Source organism: Anguilla rostrata, chromosome 5 (genome assembly GCF_018555375.3).
Source record: "Anguilla rostrata isolate EN2019 chromosome 5, ASM1855537v3, whole genome shotgun sequence".
NCBI classification, from domain to species: domain Eukaryota; kingdom Metazoa; phylum Chordata; class Actinopteri; order Anguilliformes; family Anguillidae; genus Anguilla; species Anguilla rostrata.
Genome location: NC_057937.1, coordinates 25,780,581 through 25,798,772, shown reverse-complemented (window position 1 = coordinate 25,798,772; position 18,192 = coordinate 25,780,581). Strand labels below are relative to the sequence as shown.

General features: G+C 38.4%; 1 protein-coding gene across 3 annotated transcripts in view; it reads left to right on the top strand.

The window, feature by feature from the left end:
- The window catches only part of incenp (inner centromere protein), a 129,166-nt gene that overhangs the window by 104,455 nt on the left and 6,519 nt on the right, over positions 1 to 18,192 (top strand). For 2 of the 3 annotated variants that reach the window (XM_064335670.1, XM_064335669.1), the window contains 6 exons: positions 4,882 to 5,060; positions 5,345 to 5,444; positions 5,547 to 5,630; positions 7,790 to 7,852; positions 8,077 to 8,136; positions 10,057 to 10,213. In XM_064335670.1, the coding sequence (XP_064191740.1) occupies positions 4,882 to 5,060; positions 5,345 to 5,444; positions 5,547 to 5,630; positions 7,790 to 7,852; positions 8,077 to 8,136; positions 10,057 to 10,213 (643 nt within the window). The remainder of the gene's footprint in view (positions 1 to 4,881; positions 5,061 to 5,344; positions 5,445 to 5,546; positions 5,631 to 7,789; positions 7,853 to 8,076; positions 8,137 to 10,056; positions 10,214 to 18,192) is intronic. The other variant, XM_064335671.1, reaches the window with a different exon arrangement.

The following is an 18,192-nucleotide window of genomic DNA, read 5'->3' as shown; positions in this document are numbered from 1 at the left end:
TGTTATTTTCTAATACGCAAAAATTGTGCGGACATGTGTGTGCTGCTAGTCTCTATTGTCAAGTGTTCCTTCCTGTTCTACTGCATACAATTCTCAAGTAAGGTCAGTGTTCTAGCTAAGCAAAACAGCGAAGAGGAGTCCTACCTACAGCTAAGCGTATCAAAATGCCTTATAAACCTTAGAAACACTGAAAGTGCATCTCAACGAAATAACAGAAAACTGAGCAGGACAGGAGTGTACACAAGTTGCGACCTACAGAGCTCAAATTCTATGAGCTTTCTAATAATTTTGTCAATGAAGGCTCGTTGGATGGCCGTCAAATCAGTAAGTACATACACCGGGGACATTTCTGTTGATTTTCTAATGGTGCAAACCTCTTTTATATTTACACCACCACACCCTTTGTCACAGCCATTGTTTTACATATATAGCAATGTGAAAGTGCTAAACGGTACACGTTTATCAGACTGTACTAATTCACACAAGGATAGCCATAATCACAACCGTTTCTTAAAGGGTTACTTCGCATTTTTACACCCAGCTCCGCTCCGCTGTTCATCACAAATCATGTCCTCAACTTGGCCCCCCCAAAATCTTGCTCTGCCTCCCAATCAAACCAGTCTACATCTGGCACTGCCTACACTGTATATGTGTTTGCATGTATGTGTACACATACTTCTCATCGTCTACATTTATCTGCATTACTGTTCTCACTTTCTCATAACAAACACTTTGCAAAAAGAAATATTTCATAAAAACATGTTTGCAACATACAAAAATGGCAAGTTACTCACACATACAAAGCACTGTCTATAACTCATTCATTCAAACTGGCAAAATCTAGGCCTGCCATTAAAAGTATTGATATTAAAATAACGCCAAGTTACTGTACAACAAACAATATTGCCTCACCGAAATGAAAGAAGTGGTATTTCAAAGCAATGCTACCAAATGTTTTGTAAATTGTTTCAAGTCACTTGGCCCTGTTTTCTAATCTTACAATCTTACAATGTCATTCAAACTTTGTCTCACATCAAAGTGTCAAATACCTCAAATTGTCTCATGCAAGACATTTAAATGAATGTACAAAACGGCTGGTGAATACATACTGAAAGCATATTCCTCCAGAAAACATGTTTATACTTGGTTGTCAAGTTCATTTTACTAAATGTACAAGTTCTTGTACGTATATTTGCTACTTACAATGAATAGTGCATGTAAAATAAATAATACATACATACAATACTTCATTATCCTCATGGGGACAGTTCCCTCTCAGCATGTAACATTGACATTTACGAGCAGACATTTATACCAAGAAACATACAATCATTCACGCAACAGCAAGGCTGGGCAGCTAAAATACATACATAATGATACAAATTTGACAGGCCTATTCAATCAATCTTAACTCTTACAGACCTATCCACATGTATGTTTGGCCTGTTCATGTACTCCATATGCTTATACACACAGGGCCAAGTGACTTGAAACAATTTAGAAAACATTGGGTAGCATTGCTTTGGAATACAGCTTCTTTTATTTTGGTGAGGCAAGATAGCCTATATAGTAGTACAGTAACTTGGCGTCATTTTGATATCAATACTTTTAATGGCAGGCCTAGATTTAGCCAGTTTTAATGAATGAGTTATTGACAGTGCTTAGTATGTGTAAGTAACTTGGCATTTTTGTACGTTGATAACGTGTTTCTTATAAGATTCAGAATTACACCAGTGATACCATTCATGCACAGCTACACCACGCCTCAGTTTGATGATGTTCATATTCTATTGTTTGCTGGTGTTTGAAAAATACAGGTCCATAGCCTCTTGTTCAAGTACATGCAAGAGGCATGCATGTACATGTACTGACAGCTATGTCAGGAAAAGACTAAGTTAACCCTATTTAAAGCTTTATAACTCCAGATGTGAACATCACAGAGGCTTGAAAAATGGCTTAAGTGAAGCAAGACATTTGTACAATTTACAGTACTAACGCAGATTAGTTTATATTCATAATTTTTGAAGAAATAAAGTTCCACAAATGCAATTGTCTAGACAAAAAATCAAAAATGAATTGGCACTTTTTTAGTTTGCAATGAAATACTGAGAGATTGCATATATACAGCAGGTTAAACTATACATGTGCTGGATCAAAAACTTCTTGACCACAAGTTCATAAAATCTAAGGGTGGATATGTAGAACTACTATAGCTGTATGAAGCAAAAACTAAGCAGTGTACCCAGCGTCTCCAAATCAATCCAAAATGTCTAAATTATGCATTGCTGTAAATCACAACATATTCACTTATTTCACCACAAATCAACTGTTTTGACTCAAGAAACTCACTGTTGCATCATTTCCAAGTGGGAATTACAAGCTTAAATTACAAGAATTACAAGTCTAAAATATCCCAGGGTCCAGAAATATATCCAAAATCTCTCCAAAATTGAATAAAATGCTTTTTGGCCATTATAAAGCATATAAATGAGCCCCTTATGAAGGTTTAAGATGAAACATTGCTATCAGATTTTTTTTTTAAATGCAAAAATATTGTCACACAATGCGGTACAGTACCTACATGTGTAATTAACTCTTGTATGTATTTCTATACTTTGTACTCTCGTATGTTTTCTTGTATGGGCATGGGACATGAAAACAATTTTCAACCATCCACCACGTTTTGGCAATGCTCCAACTCTCACGTCATCACTGTTGCATGTTTCACAAAAACTATTACACTACTAACTAACGCTTACATTACAGTGTGACGTATCCACATTATATAATACCACTAACCTATTTAAAGACACTCCATTTCAAAAAATAACGTATAACCAAAGTATTTTGAGCAGTAGTTACTTACATAGAAATGATAATCTTATCTGTGTTCAGTAGATGGAGACAGAGACAGGAAGTCAATGATACAGTTCTATCCGCTCCTGTCTTACACCAGAAAACTATGTCAGCTAGGTCTATCAGCAAACATATGGCTTAGCTATGCTCAGAAGTCCTCAATAATAATAGTATTTTCCAGGAAATTTCGAAAAATTGTTGACAAGGTCTCGTTAGCAGCGTCTTTGTTTTACTGCTACCACGTGAATGCCTAATTGAATGCGATGATAAAAAAACTTCCGGTTACGCTGACTTATAAAACGCTATTCCAAAAGCAAAATTAGACGTGATACATCGTTAGAAAGCTTATACTCTCACCTACTGAATAAATGAATTGTCAACGAAGCCAGACTGTACTAAAAAGGGCGACGACGCCGTAAACAACAGGTGTGGTATTACGCACAGCTATTTTGGAAGGTACCCAGGCATCACACATGCACGTATATTTCACAAACGGATTGTCCAAGACAATATATGACCACTCAGTATCAAAGGGGATATCTCTATGCGTAAAACCAATGGTAAGGTTGTATATTTATTCAATATTTAGTCCCAGATATTGACTGTAGAATGACATGGTATCATTTTAAAACACTTTTTCTCGTTTATTTCATTATTCAGTGAGCAGCGTTTCCACTGCTGTATAGGCATATCTTAGCATAACTTTTCTGCTCACTGATTAGTTATGAGTCACTCGTAACCTGAATGGCTGTATATACCTTAATTTTGATTGGTGCATGCACATGCAGATTTTCTTCTATTGCACATGGAAAATTAATGCCAACATTATTTGTAGTTTTTGTAGTAAAAATTTGAAGTTCATTTGTAGTTTGAGACCTGTAAAACAGGATTTGTAGTTTTGCATTGCATCAACTACTCATATATTCTTGATTCGTGGTCACATGGTGTACCTGATAGTTCAAAGGATTGGAAGATGATGGAAGTTGTGCTTGTGGGGGCAACATAGCTCAGGAGGTAACAGCACAGTTAGAGCGGTTTTCTGGCAGTCGGAGGGTTGCTGGTTTGATCCCCGGCCCTGGGCGTGTCAAAGTGTCCCTGTGCAAGACACCTAACCCCTAATTGCTCCCAACGAGCTGATTGGTACCTTGCATGGCAGCCTTTCACCGTTGGTGTGTGAGTGAGTGAGTGTGTGTGTGTGTGAGTGAGTGTGTGTGTATGTGTGTGTGAATGGGTGAATGAGAGGCATCAATTGTAAAGCGCTTTGAATAAAAAGCGCAATATGAATGCAGTCCATTTACCATCCATTTGAAGTGAGTGTTCATCGGCCAAGGACCACATACCTGTCCCTCAGCAAAGTGGAATGCGGTTGTAAATTGCTCTTATCCTGACAGGGTGTAATAATCATCTGTCGTCATCTGATTTGCTGGAGACTAATACCTCTTGTCCCATGCAGTGTTTGTTGCTGTAAAATTAAGTCACAGCTTCGCTACATTTATTGTGAGTGGGTCTTTCCAGCATCCTTTAAATTCAATTGATGGCATACCTCAATCTAACCTTACAAATTGGGCCATACATGCTGTTACCTAAAGCCTTGTCTGACTATGCCTATGAATACATTCAATTCATGTCGAACTTCGGATTCGCTAGGGTTCTCTCTGACATCGATTGTATGTACTTGCCCCAGCAGAGAATGCACTTATGTATGTGAACTGTACAAGAGGCCACTTCATCAACATCGAAGTGATTTGTGATGCTGCGTGACAGGATTTTGCAAATTATCCTGGACTCCTTTATATTGCCCAGCTCCTCTTGTAGTCTTCCAGGAGGATCTCCCTGGAGGATTGGCCATAAAGTCTGATTTAGACTGATTTATTTTTTTGACAAGTGTCACATGACAAAAATGACATATTTTCAATGGAAAAAATTGTTGCACATGTAATGCACTATGAGTGTAGGTTAATGGTTAATTCATTCCATAACCAACAGGCTACTTGCTGTTTACTTTTTACTGTTGATTCTTGTTAGGAGGAGGAGAAAAAGCAGCAGGAATTGCTAATGAAGAGGCGGGCAGAGGAGGAGCAGGAACGAGCCCGAAGGTTAGCTGAAGCCCATCGTGCTCTAGAACTTAAGAAAGAGCAGGAGCGAGTGAGGGAGCAAGAGCAACAGAGAGAACTGCTACGACAGCAGCAGGCAGCTGCACAAAGGTTTTGTCTTTCCCTCTAGAAACATTAACTGAATTGTCTTCTCAAAGCAATTTATAAACTCATGCATGAGGATATTATTCATTACTGTTATTTGTCTTGTTTTTGGTCAGCTGCGACTGACCTTCATAAAACCTTGTACGTTTTTAAAAAAACTTGTGTTGCTCAAGGCCTGCTTATGTAGTCCATGCTCTGAAGTTCTCATGCCTTACAGGGAGAGACTCTGCATTGGTGTTCTTGCCTGAATTAGAAGAATATTTTCTATGATCTAATTTTGTGTCTCACAGGGAGCAAGTAGAGCGGGAGAAGGCTCTAGCTCTGCAGCGGGAGCTGGAGAAGGCCGCCCGGGAGAAAGAGCAGAAGGAGGCAGAGGAAAGGAAGATAAATGTGAGTATAGAAGTGGTCCAGTTTAACAACTGTTCTTAACTGCATGCTAGTTTTATATTGTGTGCTGCTTTTACAATATGCAATCCTCCTTTTCTGCATTAGGAGGAAAGACAGAAGCAGGTTGAGCAGGAGAGGGCTGCAGCTGTTACAGCTGCTGCGAGAAATGTTGTGACTGTGGAGATCCAGGTAAGCCAGGAAATTAAAGCAGTCACGCTTGCAGGTGATATTGGTTCAGACATTATGGTTTGCTGAACTTCTCTGCTCTGTAGGGTGACCAGATAAATAAAACTGGTACGGTACCTTGTCTGTTCAACAGAGGAAGCTCAACTCTCTCTAGTTTCCTACCAATGCAAAGTATGAACAAGCAAAGAGGGCATTTTCAATCTATATATTTACTAGGCCTGAAACTCGTCGGATTGGGATTACACAGCATTGTGGAATCCTCGGCCATGACGCACTTATGGGGAAAATACACGTTTTATAACAGAATTGGGAGCCAAGAATTTTTCTTAATAGTTTGTAATTGGCATGTTTTGTTTCAAATTGCTCTATTTTCTGAATATTTACTGAACAGTTGACTGCACCCTAGGTCATTTTCAGGCTACTCAACATCATTTATGGAGGACAGCAGACATTTTGTATTAATTTTAACTCCTTGCATCGTTACCAAAAATGTAAAATGTCAGGGATTTCTCTCATTCAGTTGTAGCTTGGATGCTAAATAATGACAAATTAATGACGAAGTGAATAGCTAGATGGTGTACAAGCTACACATCGTGGAAACCGGTAATCTACTGTTAGTGCTTCTAATTCCCACTCTGATCCTTTGTTACAAACTTGTTTTTAGTCCCTATGTTAAAGAATAAAACTTTTAACAATGATAGATTCATAATACCTTATAACTTTTTGCATCCTCTTAAAAAATCTAGGTCCATGAAATCCTATAATGGCCCCAGAACAACCTTTTCCCGTGGTTAGTTTGCACAAGATGCGTTGGGCCTCATTCATGAAACATGCATGCGGTTAAATGTACTTATGAACATTTCCATATTCATCATTTTTTTTCTTATCTGAATTTGTTCTTTGGTAAGATCAAAATCAGTGTGTGTTTGGAAACATGCATAAAGGCATACACAGAAAATACTTCTTTTTAGAATGCTTCATTGTTCATGCATTTTAAGTCATTTTAAGTCATTACAGAACTCATTAACAAGTGTTTATCAATACAATTATTATATTCATATAATAATACATTACTATTAAATATCCTATTGATTTTAACTGCATTGACTAACCTATTTGAATAACCAAAATTTTGATTTCATATTCAGTTTAGCTTTAGGGTGTTTTCACGTGTAATCCTTTTAAAGTCCGAACCTGAGCTTACTAGATTGCTCCATTGTATTGGTTTGATTCATTTCATGACCTTTTGGACTAGTTTTGTTGGGGGTATAAAAAATAACAGAGAAAAAGAGTTGCAGTATAGAGTATATTTATAGCAGCACCTCAGTAAAATACAACCGTTCAAATACCAAAGTCTGGACAGATGTTCATATTGTTTCTACTCCACCAATATAAACTGCTGGTAATGATGCCAGATTCAAAGTAGGCTAATAAAATGCTGACACAATGCATTCGATACTCCAATCATTTTTTCCTGGAACGTTAGGTGAATGTATGCCTGATTACTGGAATCCCCACCAAATTTCTGACTAATCATTGAACACTCACAAATCGTTTTATGTACAAATTATTGCGCTTTAATCGTTGAAATATGTAACCAACTGGACAAAATTTTAATTATACAGTGCAATTTGAATAGCAGAGTATCTTCCATCAGTTGTGTGGGTTAGTTTGCCAGTAAATTTGGTAAATTTGTGCTAGTATACTGTGCAAGGAACACCTCTCTGAGTGGTTACATTTTGCACGTAATGGAGTATTAATAGAAGGAATAGTACTTTGGCATTACATTAGAGAAAGGACCTTTTCAATGAGCCAGCCACTAATTATTCTATATGCTATGATGTCTGTAGCTGTTGACAGGCTTGTCGACTGCTCCCTACCCCAGAGGATCTTTCCATACTACAGCCATTTTGGTTCAGATTCTCACTAATTGCAGTGAAACCTATAACTAATGACAGGCTACCCATGTATCCTGGAGAAACTGAAATATTTTGATGTGGTTTTCCAGTCATGTAAAATCATAAAATAGCCTAAATGCCCTGGAAAACAATTGTGCTTGAAATTATTTTCATTGGAATGTTATAGGCCAAAACTCCCCCCCCCCCCTTCAGTTTGAAGTGTAATGAAAGAATATGATTACATAAAATTTCTATCTTTCTTAGAAATCCATCATGAAGACTCCTGTGGGGAAGGCTGGAGGACTCAATTTGACTATGGATATCGAGGTAGTGTCTCTCACTGAATATGTGTGTGTGCACCCACAGTGCAGTCAATTTGTGGCTTTGGTTGTCTATGTCAGCTTATCAAATTTGAAATAAAACTGACATGAGGTTAAAGTGCAGCTTTCTTTTGTGTGTATTTACATCCATATTTTAAAAACATTTTCAAAAACCACAAATGTTTGGATTTTTGTGAAAAAATATGTTTACATAGTACTGCTTTCTCCTAGACGTCCATGAAAACTCCTGTGGGGAAGGCTACAGGACTCAATGTGACTATGGATGTTGAGGTATAGGCTCACACCTGCAGTACCTCTATGACTCTATGACTTTGTCCTTACACTGCTGTCACATACGTACTGAATGTACATTACGTCTTGTGAGCTTAAGGGAATACTTGTTGCATGGACAAAATAACAATTACCACAGTAAGATAATTCAGCTGACGTAGATCTACATTGTTTACAGTTGAGTACTCGACAATTCATTCAATTCAGAATTTTTAAAAATGCATGAAGCTGCAATGTCAACTGGTTAAAGAATGCCTCTGTGTCATGGAATGTATCTCTATGCACCACCCCACTCACTGCCTTAATCATGGTGTCTGTGGGTCCTTAAGGATAAAAATGTTTTTAATTGGATTTTATGAGGTCTTAAATATTTTTAGGCCACATGCATCTATATTTTAATCTATGATTTTTGACAAACGTTAGATTTGTGTTTGAATGTGATTCACGTATAGTTTGGAAAACATTTTCTTTTTGTGCAAGTTTCCGATGTGTGTCATGAGATGCCATGTGGGATGTTTTTTGCTTGTTGCTATTTAGGGATGGACAAAACTTCAGAAAATTGATAAACTGCTACCTGTTAAAATGAGGTTGGGGGGGTTCTAAATTTACCACATTTCTCAGGGTTCCCACTCGTTCTGGAAAACCTTGAAAACCTGGAAATTTATCGACTAGTTTTCCAGTCATGGGAAACACCTGGAAAATGAGAAAATTTACAAAATGTCCTGGAAATATTTGTGAGGTCCTGGAAAATTGTAGGCTAGGCTATAAGTCAAGCTATTAAACAGTATATTTAGAGCTGAGATTGCATATTTTTCTCCACTTTTCTCATTTTTATTAGCTGCTGAGATTACACGGCAGCACAAAGTTTTGAATGGTTATGGTGCTTGCACATTGTCCCCCATTGTCCCCCAGGGAAATTGTCCTTGAATAGTCCTGGAAAATTATTTCCGAAAATGAGTGGGAACCCTGATTTCTGTTTAATCCACGCTCTACCCAAATTATAGCCAAGATTTGCTTTTATAAAGTTGCATAAGCAGTCACAGAGCGGACTTCAAAAGCAAACACTGGTCTACATAAGACGCCAAATCATGGGAAAGCGCCATATTAGGGATAGTAGCCTACAGGGCGAACACCTTTAAATGCGATACAGGAGAGGATACAATAGTTGGCTAACAAGCTGTTTAGTTTACTGAATCCTCAAAAAATATGTTTATTATACAAAATAAAAAGCAGGCAAAATATTAAATGAATACGCTTTAAGTAAGGGTGAAGAAATAGTCAACAAAGCTTTCCTTTAATAAGAACAGGAACACCACATTTTCTTGCCTGTTTTAGCACACCTTTTCAAAGTGAAAGCTCTCATTGATGTTTACTGAGAACTAGATGCGGTCAGACTCCAACTGATAGGGAGGCTGCTACCGGGTTGTCACACAGTCACTGTCGAGTGTGTATATCTTTGGCCTACATGCTTTTGAGTATGTTAGGACAGTGTTGCAAAGTTTACTTCAGACTTTATTTTTTGAAATCTGCTCACAGTGAGATCAAATTACATTTTCTTTTCTGTTTTTTACAAAGCATTTTGAGGATTGTCAGATTTTCTCTACGCCCCAAGCAAACAACTTGTTATCACTTGAGAGTTGATCAAGGAACACTTTTCCCACATCGATATCACAACATCAGTCAATTGTTGAAACTGACACCGGTACTGGTAAAACATGAGAATCACAGAGATAATAGTACAAGGAAATTGTTCTACATTATTTTAATCACATTGGGGCTAAAAATGTGTTTCATCATTTAGAGATTTTCCTAAATGTTTGGCATTTTTGTTATCGTTTAGCGATTAAATTTTTAGAAGTCACACCCCCTAGCAGCTATAAGCAGTCCTCCAACAATTCTTAATGATTCTTTCATTCTCAGAGGTCTTCTCCACAGTCATATGAAATCACTCCAAAAGGGGGTAACAAGCCTCTGCCTGTCAGTGCTAACCCAGAGGACTACGGAATGGACCAGAACAGCGACGATTCTACTGATGATGAATCTGCACCCCGAAAACCAATCCCATCTTGGGCAGAGGGTGAGCTTGCCATATGCACTTGTGTTGAGCTTGTGTTTGCGTGAGCTTGGTATTTTAACCCACAGTTCATATGTACTCTGTCAGAGTTGAATTAACACTGGACATTTTACTGTGTATAATTCCCAAAAGAACTGCAGAATGAAACAAAACCAAGTACACGTGATCTAGGAACACATATTGGTCTGAATATGAAGTTTGATGGGAAAACATCTAGATAGGCATGGCCTCTGACAATGGCTGAGGAGTCAGAGTGGGTGTGGCTAATCCCTATTCAACTGAATATGTTGATCTGACTACAATTGGAATATGGATATCATATTTCATACACATTCAAGAATGGCTTAATAGTGGACAAATTAGTTTTTAGTTGCATATTGAGGGAAATTAATCTGCATATCAGCTTGTCATTGACTTCTTTGTGCTCTTAAAACTGTCTTGAGCACAATGATGGTAAGACCAAGGAACTTACTGACTTTGGGAAGAAGGCAGAGGTTATAAGGCCAGTAGTGATTATATGAGTTGAGACTGAAAGTGTAATATCAAATTTGATTGGAAGGAAAATTCTCGTTCTCATTTTCCCCCTTCTAGTTATAATTTAACCCCTTCACGGAACCCAGAATCCTGAAATTGCTCATCTCAGACATTTAGTGCTCCTGCAACAAAACTATGAGTGGAAACAATGTTCTAGCTTTATTAGTAGACTATACGTGACAACTATGCCAAATGGTTTCTACACCAATGGAGTGCCTCCATTGTCACTCAGGTCATTCATTTAACAAGCACCCCCTCCCTGCAGTCTCATCTGCAACTACACCCCCCACCCATGACACACTGGACAATAGTGTCGATCTGGGCGTTCATAAAAATATTCTTTCACCACTAAAAATTTGTATTCCGTCATAGCAACAAGATAAACCCAACAATAGACCAAAAGATATGCCAATGCAGCACTGAAAACGCTGCTCACTGAATAATGAAATAAACAAGGACATTTTTTCTCAAAGTATACCATGTCATTCTACAGTATATATCTGGGACTAAATATTGAATAAATATACAACCATACCATTGATTTTACGTGTAGAGATGTCCCTTTTGAGGCTGAGTGATTATATATTGCCTTGGACAATCCGTTTGTGAAATATATGCTCATTTGTGATGCCTGGGTACCTTCCAAAATAGCTGTGCGTAATACCACACATGTTTACGGTGTTGTCGCCCTTTTTAGTACAATCTGGCTTGATTGACAATTCATTTATTCAGTAGGTGACAGTATAAGCTTTCTAACGATGTATAACATGTCTAATTTTACTTTTAGAATAGCGTTTTTTAGCCCAGCGTAACCAAAAGTTGTGAATCACCATTGCCGCCTTACACATTCACTCTGCGGTAGCAGTAAAAGACACTGCAGCCGTTGATACATTATCAATGAGTTTAGTCATTTTTTGGAAAATATTATTATTGTTCAGAACTTCTGAGCATAGCTAAGGCATATGTTTGCTGATACATTACATTACATTACAGGCATTTGGCAGACGCTCTTATCCAGAGCGACGTACAACAAAGTGTATAACCATAACCAGGAACAAGTATGACGAAACCCCTAGAGAGAAGTACCGGTCCAAGTGCAGGGAACAACCGCATAGTTCAACTTGGACCCTGATGGTTAAACTGATTAACACTAACAACGAGAACGGCAACAACGCAATCTATGGAAAAAATACAAGTAGTCGTTAAGACAGTTAATGCACCTAGTCACCTATGAAACAGCTGCCTAGTTACAACCCTAAGTTTAGTCATTTACAGGGGGGAAGGGAGGGAGGGGGAGAGGTGCAGCCTGAAGAGGTGAGTCTTCAGTCGTCGTTTGAAATGGGTCAGTGTCTCAGCTGTTCTGACCTCCACAGGGAGGAGACGTGTTCTGGAAGTGCAGGTGCGAAGAGGGGAAGGTGCTAGGCGTCCTGAGGTAGCAGAACGGAGGGATCTGGCTGGCATGTAGGGTTTGAATATCTCGTGGAGGTATGCTGGGGCTGATCCCTTGACTGCCTGGTATGCTAGGACCAATGTTTTAAATTTGATGCGAGCTATAACAGGCAGCCAGTGGAGGGTAGTGAGCAGGGGAGTTACGTGGGAGTGTCTGGGGAGGTTGAAGACCAGACGAGCCGCAGCATTCTGAATGAGTTGCAGGGGTCTGGTGGCAGATGCCGGTAGTCCAGCCAGAAGAGAGTTGCAGTAGTCCAGGCGGGATAGAACCATTGCTTGGACCAGGAGCTGGGTTGAGTAGGTGGTGAGAAAGGGGCGGATTCTGCGGATGTTGTACAGGAAAAATCTGCATGCCCGGGTTACTGCTGCAATGTTGTTGGAGAGGGACAGCCTGTTGTCCATCACCACTCCGATAGACCAAGCTGATCCAGTTTTATGGACTGTCAGAAGAGGAGAACAACAGCATTGATTCTCTGTCTCTATCTACTGACCACAGATAAAATTTTCATTGATATGTAAGTATTACTGCTCAAAATATTTCAGTTATAAATGTTATTTTTGGACTTCGGTGTTTTTAAATAGGTAAGTGGTATTTTATTATGAGGATATTTCACACTGTAACGTAAGCATTCGTTGGTAGCTCAGTCAGTAGCTTGGTAGCGTTTGTGTTTCATGATGTTTAGCTGGAACATCGCCAATACGTGGTGGACAGGTTTAATATTATTTTAATGTCGTCCCACCCCCATAGAAGAAAACATTACATACTGTAGAGTACAGAAAAACATACTGAGATAATGATTACACATTTAGATACTGTACTACATTGTTTGACAATGTTTTTGCATAATATCAAAAATCTGATATCAATGTTTCTTCTTAAACCTTCATAAGGGGCACATTTATATGCTTTATAATGGACAAAAAGAATTTTATTCATTTTTGGAGCGATTTTTGGTACATTTCTGGACCGCTAGATATTTTAGATCACTGTACTGGCGGAAAGCTTGTAATTCCCATTTGAAAATGATGCAAAAGTGAGTTTCCTGTTTTATAAATGGGATCTCTCAGTATTTCATTGCAAACTTTAAAAAAAGCAAATTTAAAAGCTTTTTTGCCTAGACAGTTGCATTTGTGGCACTTTATTTTTACCTAAATTATGAATATAAACTAATCTGTTGTAGTATTGTAAATTGTACAAATGTCTTGCTTCATTTAAGACATTTTTAAAGTATCTGTGATGCTCACATCTGGAGTTATAAAGCTTTAAATAGAGAAGCCCCTAAATGGGCATAGATTGACCACATTTGGCATGTATGTGAAGGAGTTAGTCATGATTTTACAATGCTGTCAATAATAAGGCTGTTTAGCGATGAGTAATTAGCTTTTTAAAGCTGTGTTTTACAACCAATGAACTGTATGTTCTATAGGCATAACAGGCTTTTGTAACAAACAGTCAAATCAAGTTTCAAACATAGGCAAATTTTTATAAATAAAAACATCGTTACTCAGGGTTTTTCCTGGCTCAGAATGGGTCTTAGGTGGCACCTCCTGTGTTGAGTGGTACTTTCCACGCGGCCGGTGTTTTGATGGCTCGCCGTAGACCCTCTAACTTTCCCACACTATTACTAGAGTATTCAGTCCATGACAACATTAAAGATGTAAGACAAAAGTTTTGATAGATCATTAAAGGTGTATTTTATTTTAATTTTGAACAAAAATAGAGTACAATACTCAATACATTTTTGCAACAGGCCTAGGACTAGATGTCAAAATTAGCTTTTATTATCAGGGGTTCCGTTAACCGAGAATTTTCCATCATTTAACGTTACCGATTTTCAGAAGCTTTGACAGAACATTCCAAATGCCATCCGTCATTTTGACAGATAAAGAACATTGCTGCAAATGCGCTTAGCGCAAATGTACTGCGACTGGTGAGCTGAAAATTGGTGGGGAGCAAAACTTCCCTTTAAACTAATCATTGATCTCAAACTGTTTTCATTCATTTTCAGTGATTAACAAGCATGCAAACGATCTGACTAATCAATTGGAAAGTGACACACAGCTTCTTTGCATTGTGTTAGGGAGATTAAATGATAAATGCGATTTAGAAAAATCTGTTTTAATCACTAAGCAGTGGCGGAAACTTCCCCTGATTTTCCTTGAGCATCAATACAATTAATCCACAAAATAGGCTACTCAATACTATCATATATAGCCAGCTCTCCCCAAATAGGCAGGTTTAGCGAGTAGCCTAGGCCGTGTAGCCAACATTTATTTTCATTTGCAGTTCGAAATTGTGCACATTTTTAATCAACATTATTTGCGGATACATGCACTTCTTTCTCCGCACTCGTATTCATGGCAAATATCTGCAATGCGTAGATTGTAAACAATCTTGAAGTGCAGGTTTTGTTTTTGCTTGTTATTCTGAAAGCTAACATGGTAGATAACAGACTGGTGTATCTTGTTTGTTAAGTGTAGACTACTTGGTGATTAAAATGGATTTTTAACGGATAAATTTAATTTATGATTTAATCCCCCTAACACGGTATGAAGACTCTGTGTGTTAGGCTACTTGCCATTTGATTAGTCCGATCATTGGCGCGCTTGATAATAAAGGAAAATTTATGAAAACAGGTTGCGATCAATGACAACTGTGAGCGCAACTTGGTAAACTTCCCCTCCTCCTCCCTTTCCAGGCAGATTGTAAGAAACGTCATTCAGCGTCCGCCGGGTAGCTACATAGTAACGTTAGACAGTGGTGCTAGCTATAACGTTACCAAAACTGGAAAGGCATGTTATACAACGTCAACAAAATAAAGAAACTAACTAGCATCTAATCAACTATGTCGCGTGTCATTAATATTAGTAATTAATATTACTTTGTAAACGCGATGTTTTTTGAATGAGTTGCTTGCTTGCTAGCTAGCTAACGACAACGTTAACGCTAACGTTACCTAGCTAACGTTAGCTATGTCAGACCCACATCGGGACATGGTTCGGTTTGAGTAGCTGAAGTAACGTTAATTGAGCTCACTCGCATGATTAAAAAGGTGATTTCACTGTAATATAAGCAGACGGCGTTCTGGTGATCTAGTTGCTATACAATCATAATCTAGGTTTATCAGCATTAATATAGGTGTCGTTGTGTCATGTATCGTTAACTTAGTTGCCTGTTGCTAGAAAATGTCAAAAAGATTCCCAGTGTATCATCGCCTTTATGGATCATTTATAACCTAATTGATTAAAAAAATATTTAATTACAAATAATATTCGTTTCATATTAATGGGTCTTAATTGGACATATTTACCTTAGAGTCCGTGTTCCACACTGTCGACACTCCTTCCTCACAGTCGTCTTCAGTGAGCTGAGGAACGAAGACGCACACTGTCGATTGTCGGAATGAATGCGCGATTCGAACACGAGAAGTCAGTCTTCAGCAGTCTTCAACTTGTAGAAAGTTGCGTATTGCACCATAATTTAACCGACTGTCAAATAACTCTGAAACCATTGGGTTTTTTTCCAATACCTCAGAAATATCTTCAGGCGGCCCGGGATTTGGTTTAGGCAGCCGCCGAAGAATTCTCTATGGAGGAAAAACCGTGTTACTCATCCTTAATCTGAGCAACAGAGTATGAACTGCATGAATTCCACCATCACCCCTATCTGAGGGGTACTGAAGTAAATAATAAACTGATAATAATTCAAAAAATAGTTCCTCATCTTCATTATGAACTACTATATGCCATGAACTCCTAATGAAAGAAATACTACAGAATGTCAGGCTAACATGTTTTATTGTTTTTCTCCCCTCATTGTTGGGGTTATTTATGTATAATATGTATTCAGGGTTTTCCCTACCATCGAAATGCTTAGGCGCAGCGCCTAAGTGATTTTGCGGAGCGCCTTAAGCCGAATGAACGTAAAAAGGCATTTAGGCGACATAGGCCTATCAGAATGAATGTAAAAATAACAGTGATGCGCTGACAAAAAACAAACAAAAAAAATGGAGCGGTGGCTTTATGGTTTTAAACACTCCGCGCTATGATGGCTTTATAAATAGAAGTGGGTGATTGACGAGTGTTTTTATGCATGGTAGGTTAAATGCATTTACAGAATATAGCGGTTTTTTCCCCAAAGATGGTATTTCTTGATATAATTGTGCCGCCGTGTTAACACATTACTGCGGTTGTGGGTCAGGCACTCTTCACGGTAAAAAGAAATTTTAGGGTGGCGCTTCCGAATTGCTTGTGTCGAAAGTGCTGCGACGGAAACAGCGATAGATTTACCCACTAGCAGCATCTGTCAAAAATATAAACAAGTAATCCTGTTTTCACGGTCGGGAAAAATTTTATGACAGTGTTAGCCAGCGAAGCTCGTTAGTTGACGTTACATAAAGATACCTGGATTGAACTAACGTTAGTATCTAACGTGGCTTGGTAGCTAAACAAAGTTAGGCTGTGTTCAAGCGTAATGTCTTTTTCTGATGAGGACGGAGTGTAGCACAGTGGGTAAGGAACTGGGCTTGTAACCGAAAAGTCGCAGGTTCGATTCCCGGGTAGGACACTGCTGTTGTACCCTTGAGCAAGGTACTTAACCGAAATTGCTTCAGTATATATCCAGCTGTATAAATGGATACAATGTAAAAATGCTATGTAAAAGTTTTGTAAGTTGCTCTGGATAAGAGCGTCTGCTAAATGCCTGTAATGTAATGTAATGATGAAAACCGCTGGTCAAAGTGTTTTTTCATATATTAAAAAAAAACGCTGTTCCAAACTATAGCTGAGAGCGCCTAAGCCCTCTGAAAATTTAGGGAAAACCCTGGTATTTATACAACGGCTTGGCTGAATACTTGATTCTGATAGGTCCAAGGGTGGGCATTAATTCTCAGTAAAGGGGCACCTCGGCCTTTTAACGGTTCTAAAATCAATGCACTACAAAATCCAGCATTCTAAAGCAGATAAAACGGCAACATTATTCTTTCGATTTTGAATTGTCCCCTCCCCTTTTCAATGTCCAATTTCGCAATTGATGGCAACGTTGAATCACGGTTCTAGTTACTGGGTTCATTTAGAGTTGCCAACCATCCCGCAAAATAGTGATTCGTCCGTTATTTGGACAGTAGAATAGGCATTCTGTATTTAACTTATGGCTATGGGACGCATTTTCTTTTGTATGTTTGTTAACGATTGCGTTTATAGTAATCACTGTTTTGAATACAATTCAGTAGTTAGCTAGCTAGCTAGCCGAGATGATAAGCATGCCGTGAGACTATTTTTACCTAAAACCCAGCTGAATTTTAATATTGGATAGGTGACAAGTGAAGGTGAACCTATCATAAAGCTAGCTGGCATGTTCAGAGGGTCTTGCCAGAAAAACCAGAGTTTTGCTTGACAACGGTAAAATAATATGCCCAAACGGCCACGGAAGAATATTTCAATTTCAGGTGATTAACCCTCTGGGGTCTGAGGGTAAACTGAGGAACACTAGTGATTGTGCCATGCTCTGACACTGTGTACATTTCATCAACTTTATATACAGTGATTCCAAAGTGTTTCATATCTTTGTTTTCAGCACAAACTAAGCTACAATAATATGGTTGCAGTAAGTAGGTCATAATATGTGGATTGTAAATTGCTCTAAAAACACACAAACTGTAAACAGTAGTTTTGAACATGCACAGGAATTTTGTAATAACACACTATACAATAGTAACAAAGTTTTTGGATCACTGAAATTTGTTCATCAAGGTCTTGGGTATCAAAAGATGACAATATTTTAGCAAATCCAATGAGAAATATATAATAAATTGCTAAAAGTTAGTGTTGTGACTACTATTTTTCAACACCAAGTGACAATGGGAGGGCGAATGGCCTTTCTGTAATGAGTATTTATGAGGTAAGAGGACCTGCCAGCTACGTTGGCTATTCACACCTGGCCTCATGCCTCCCCACCTCTAAGACAAAGACTTTTCACAAAGCAATACTCAGTGAGCCAT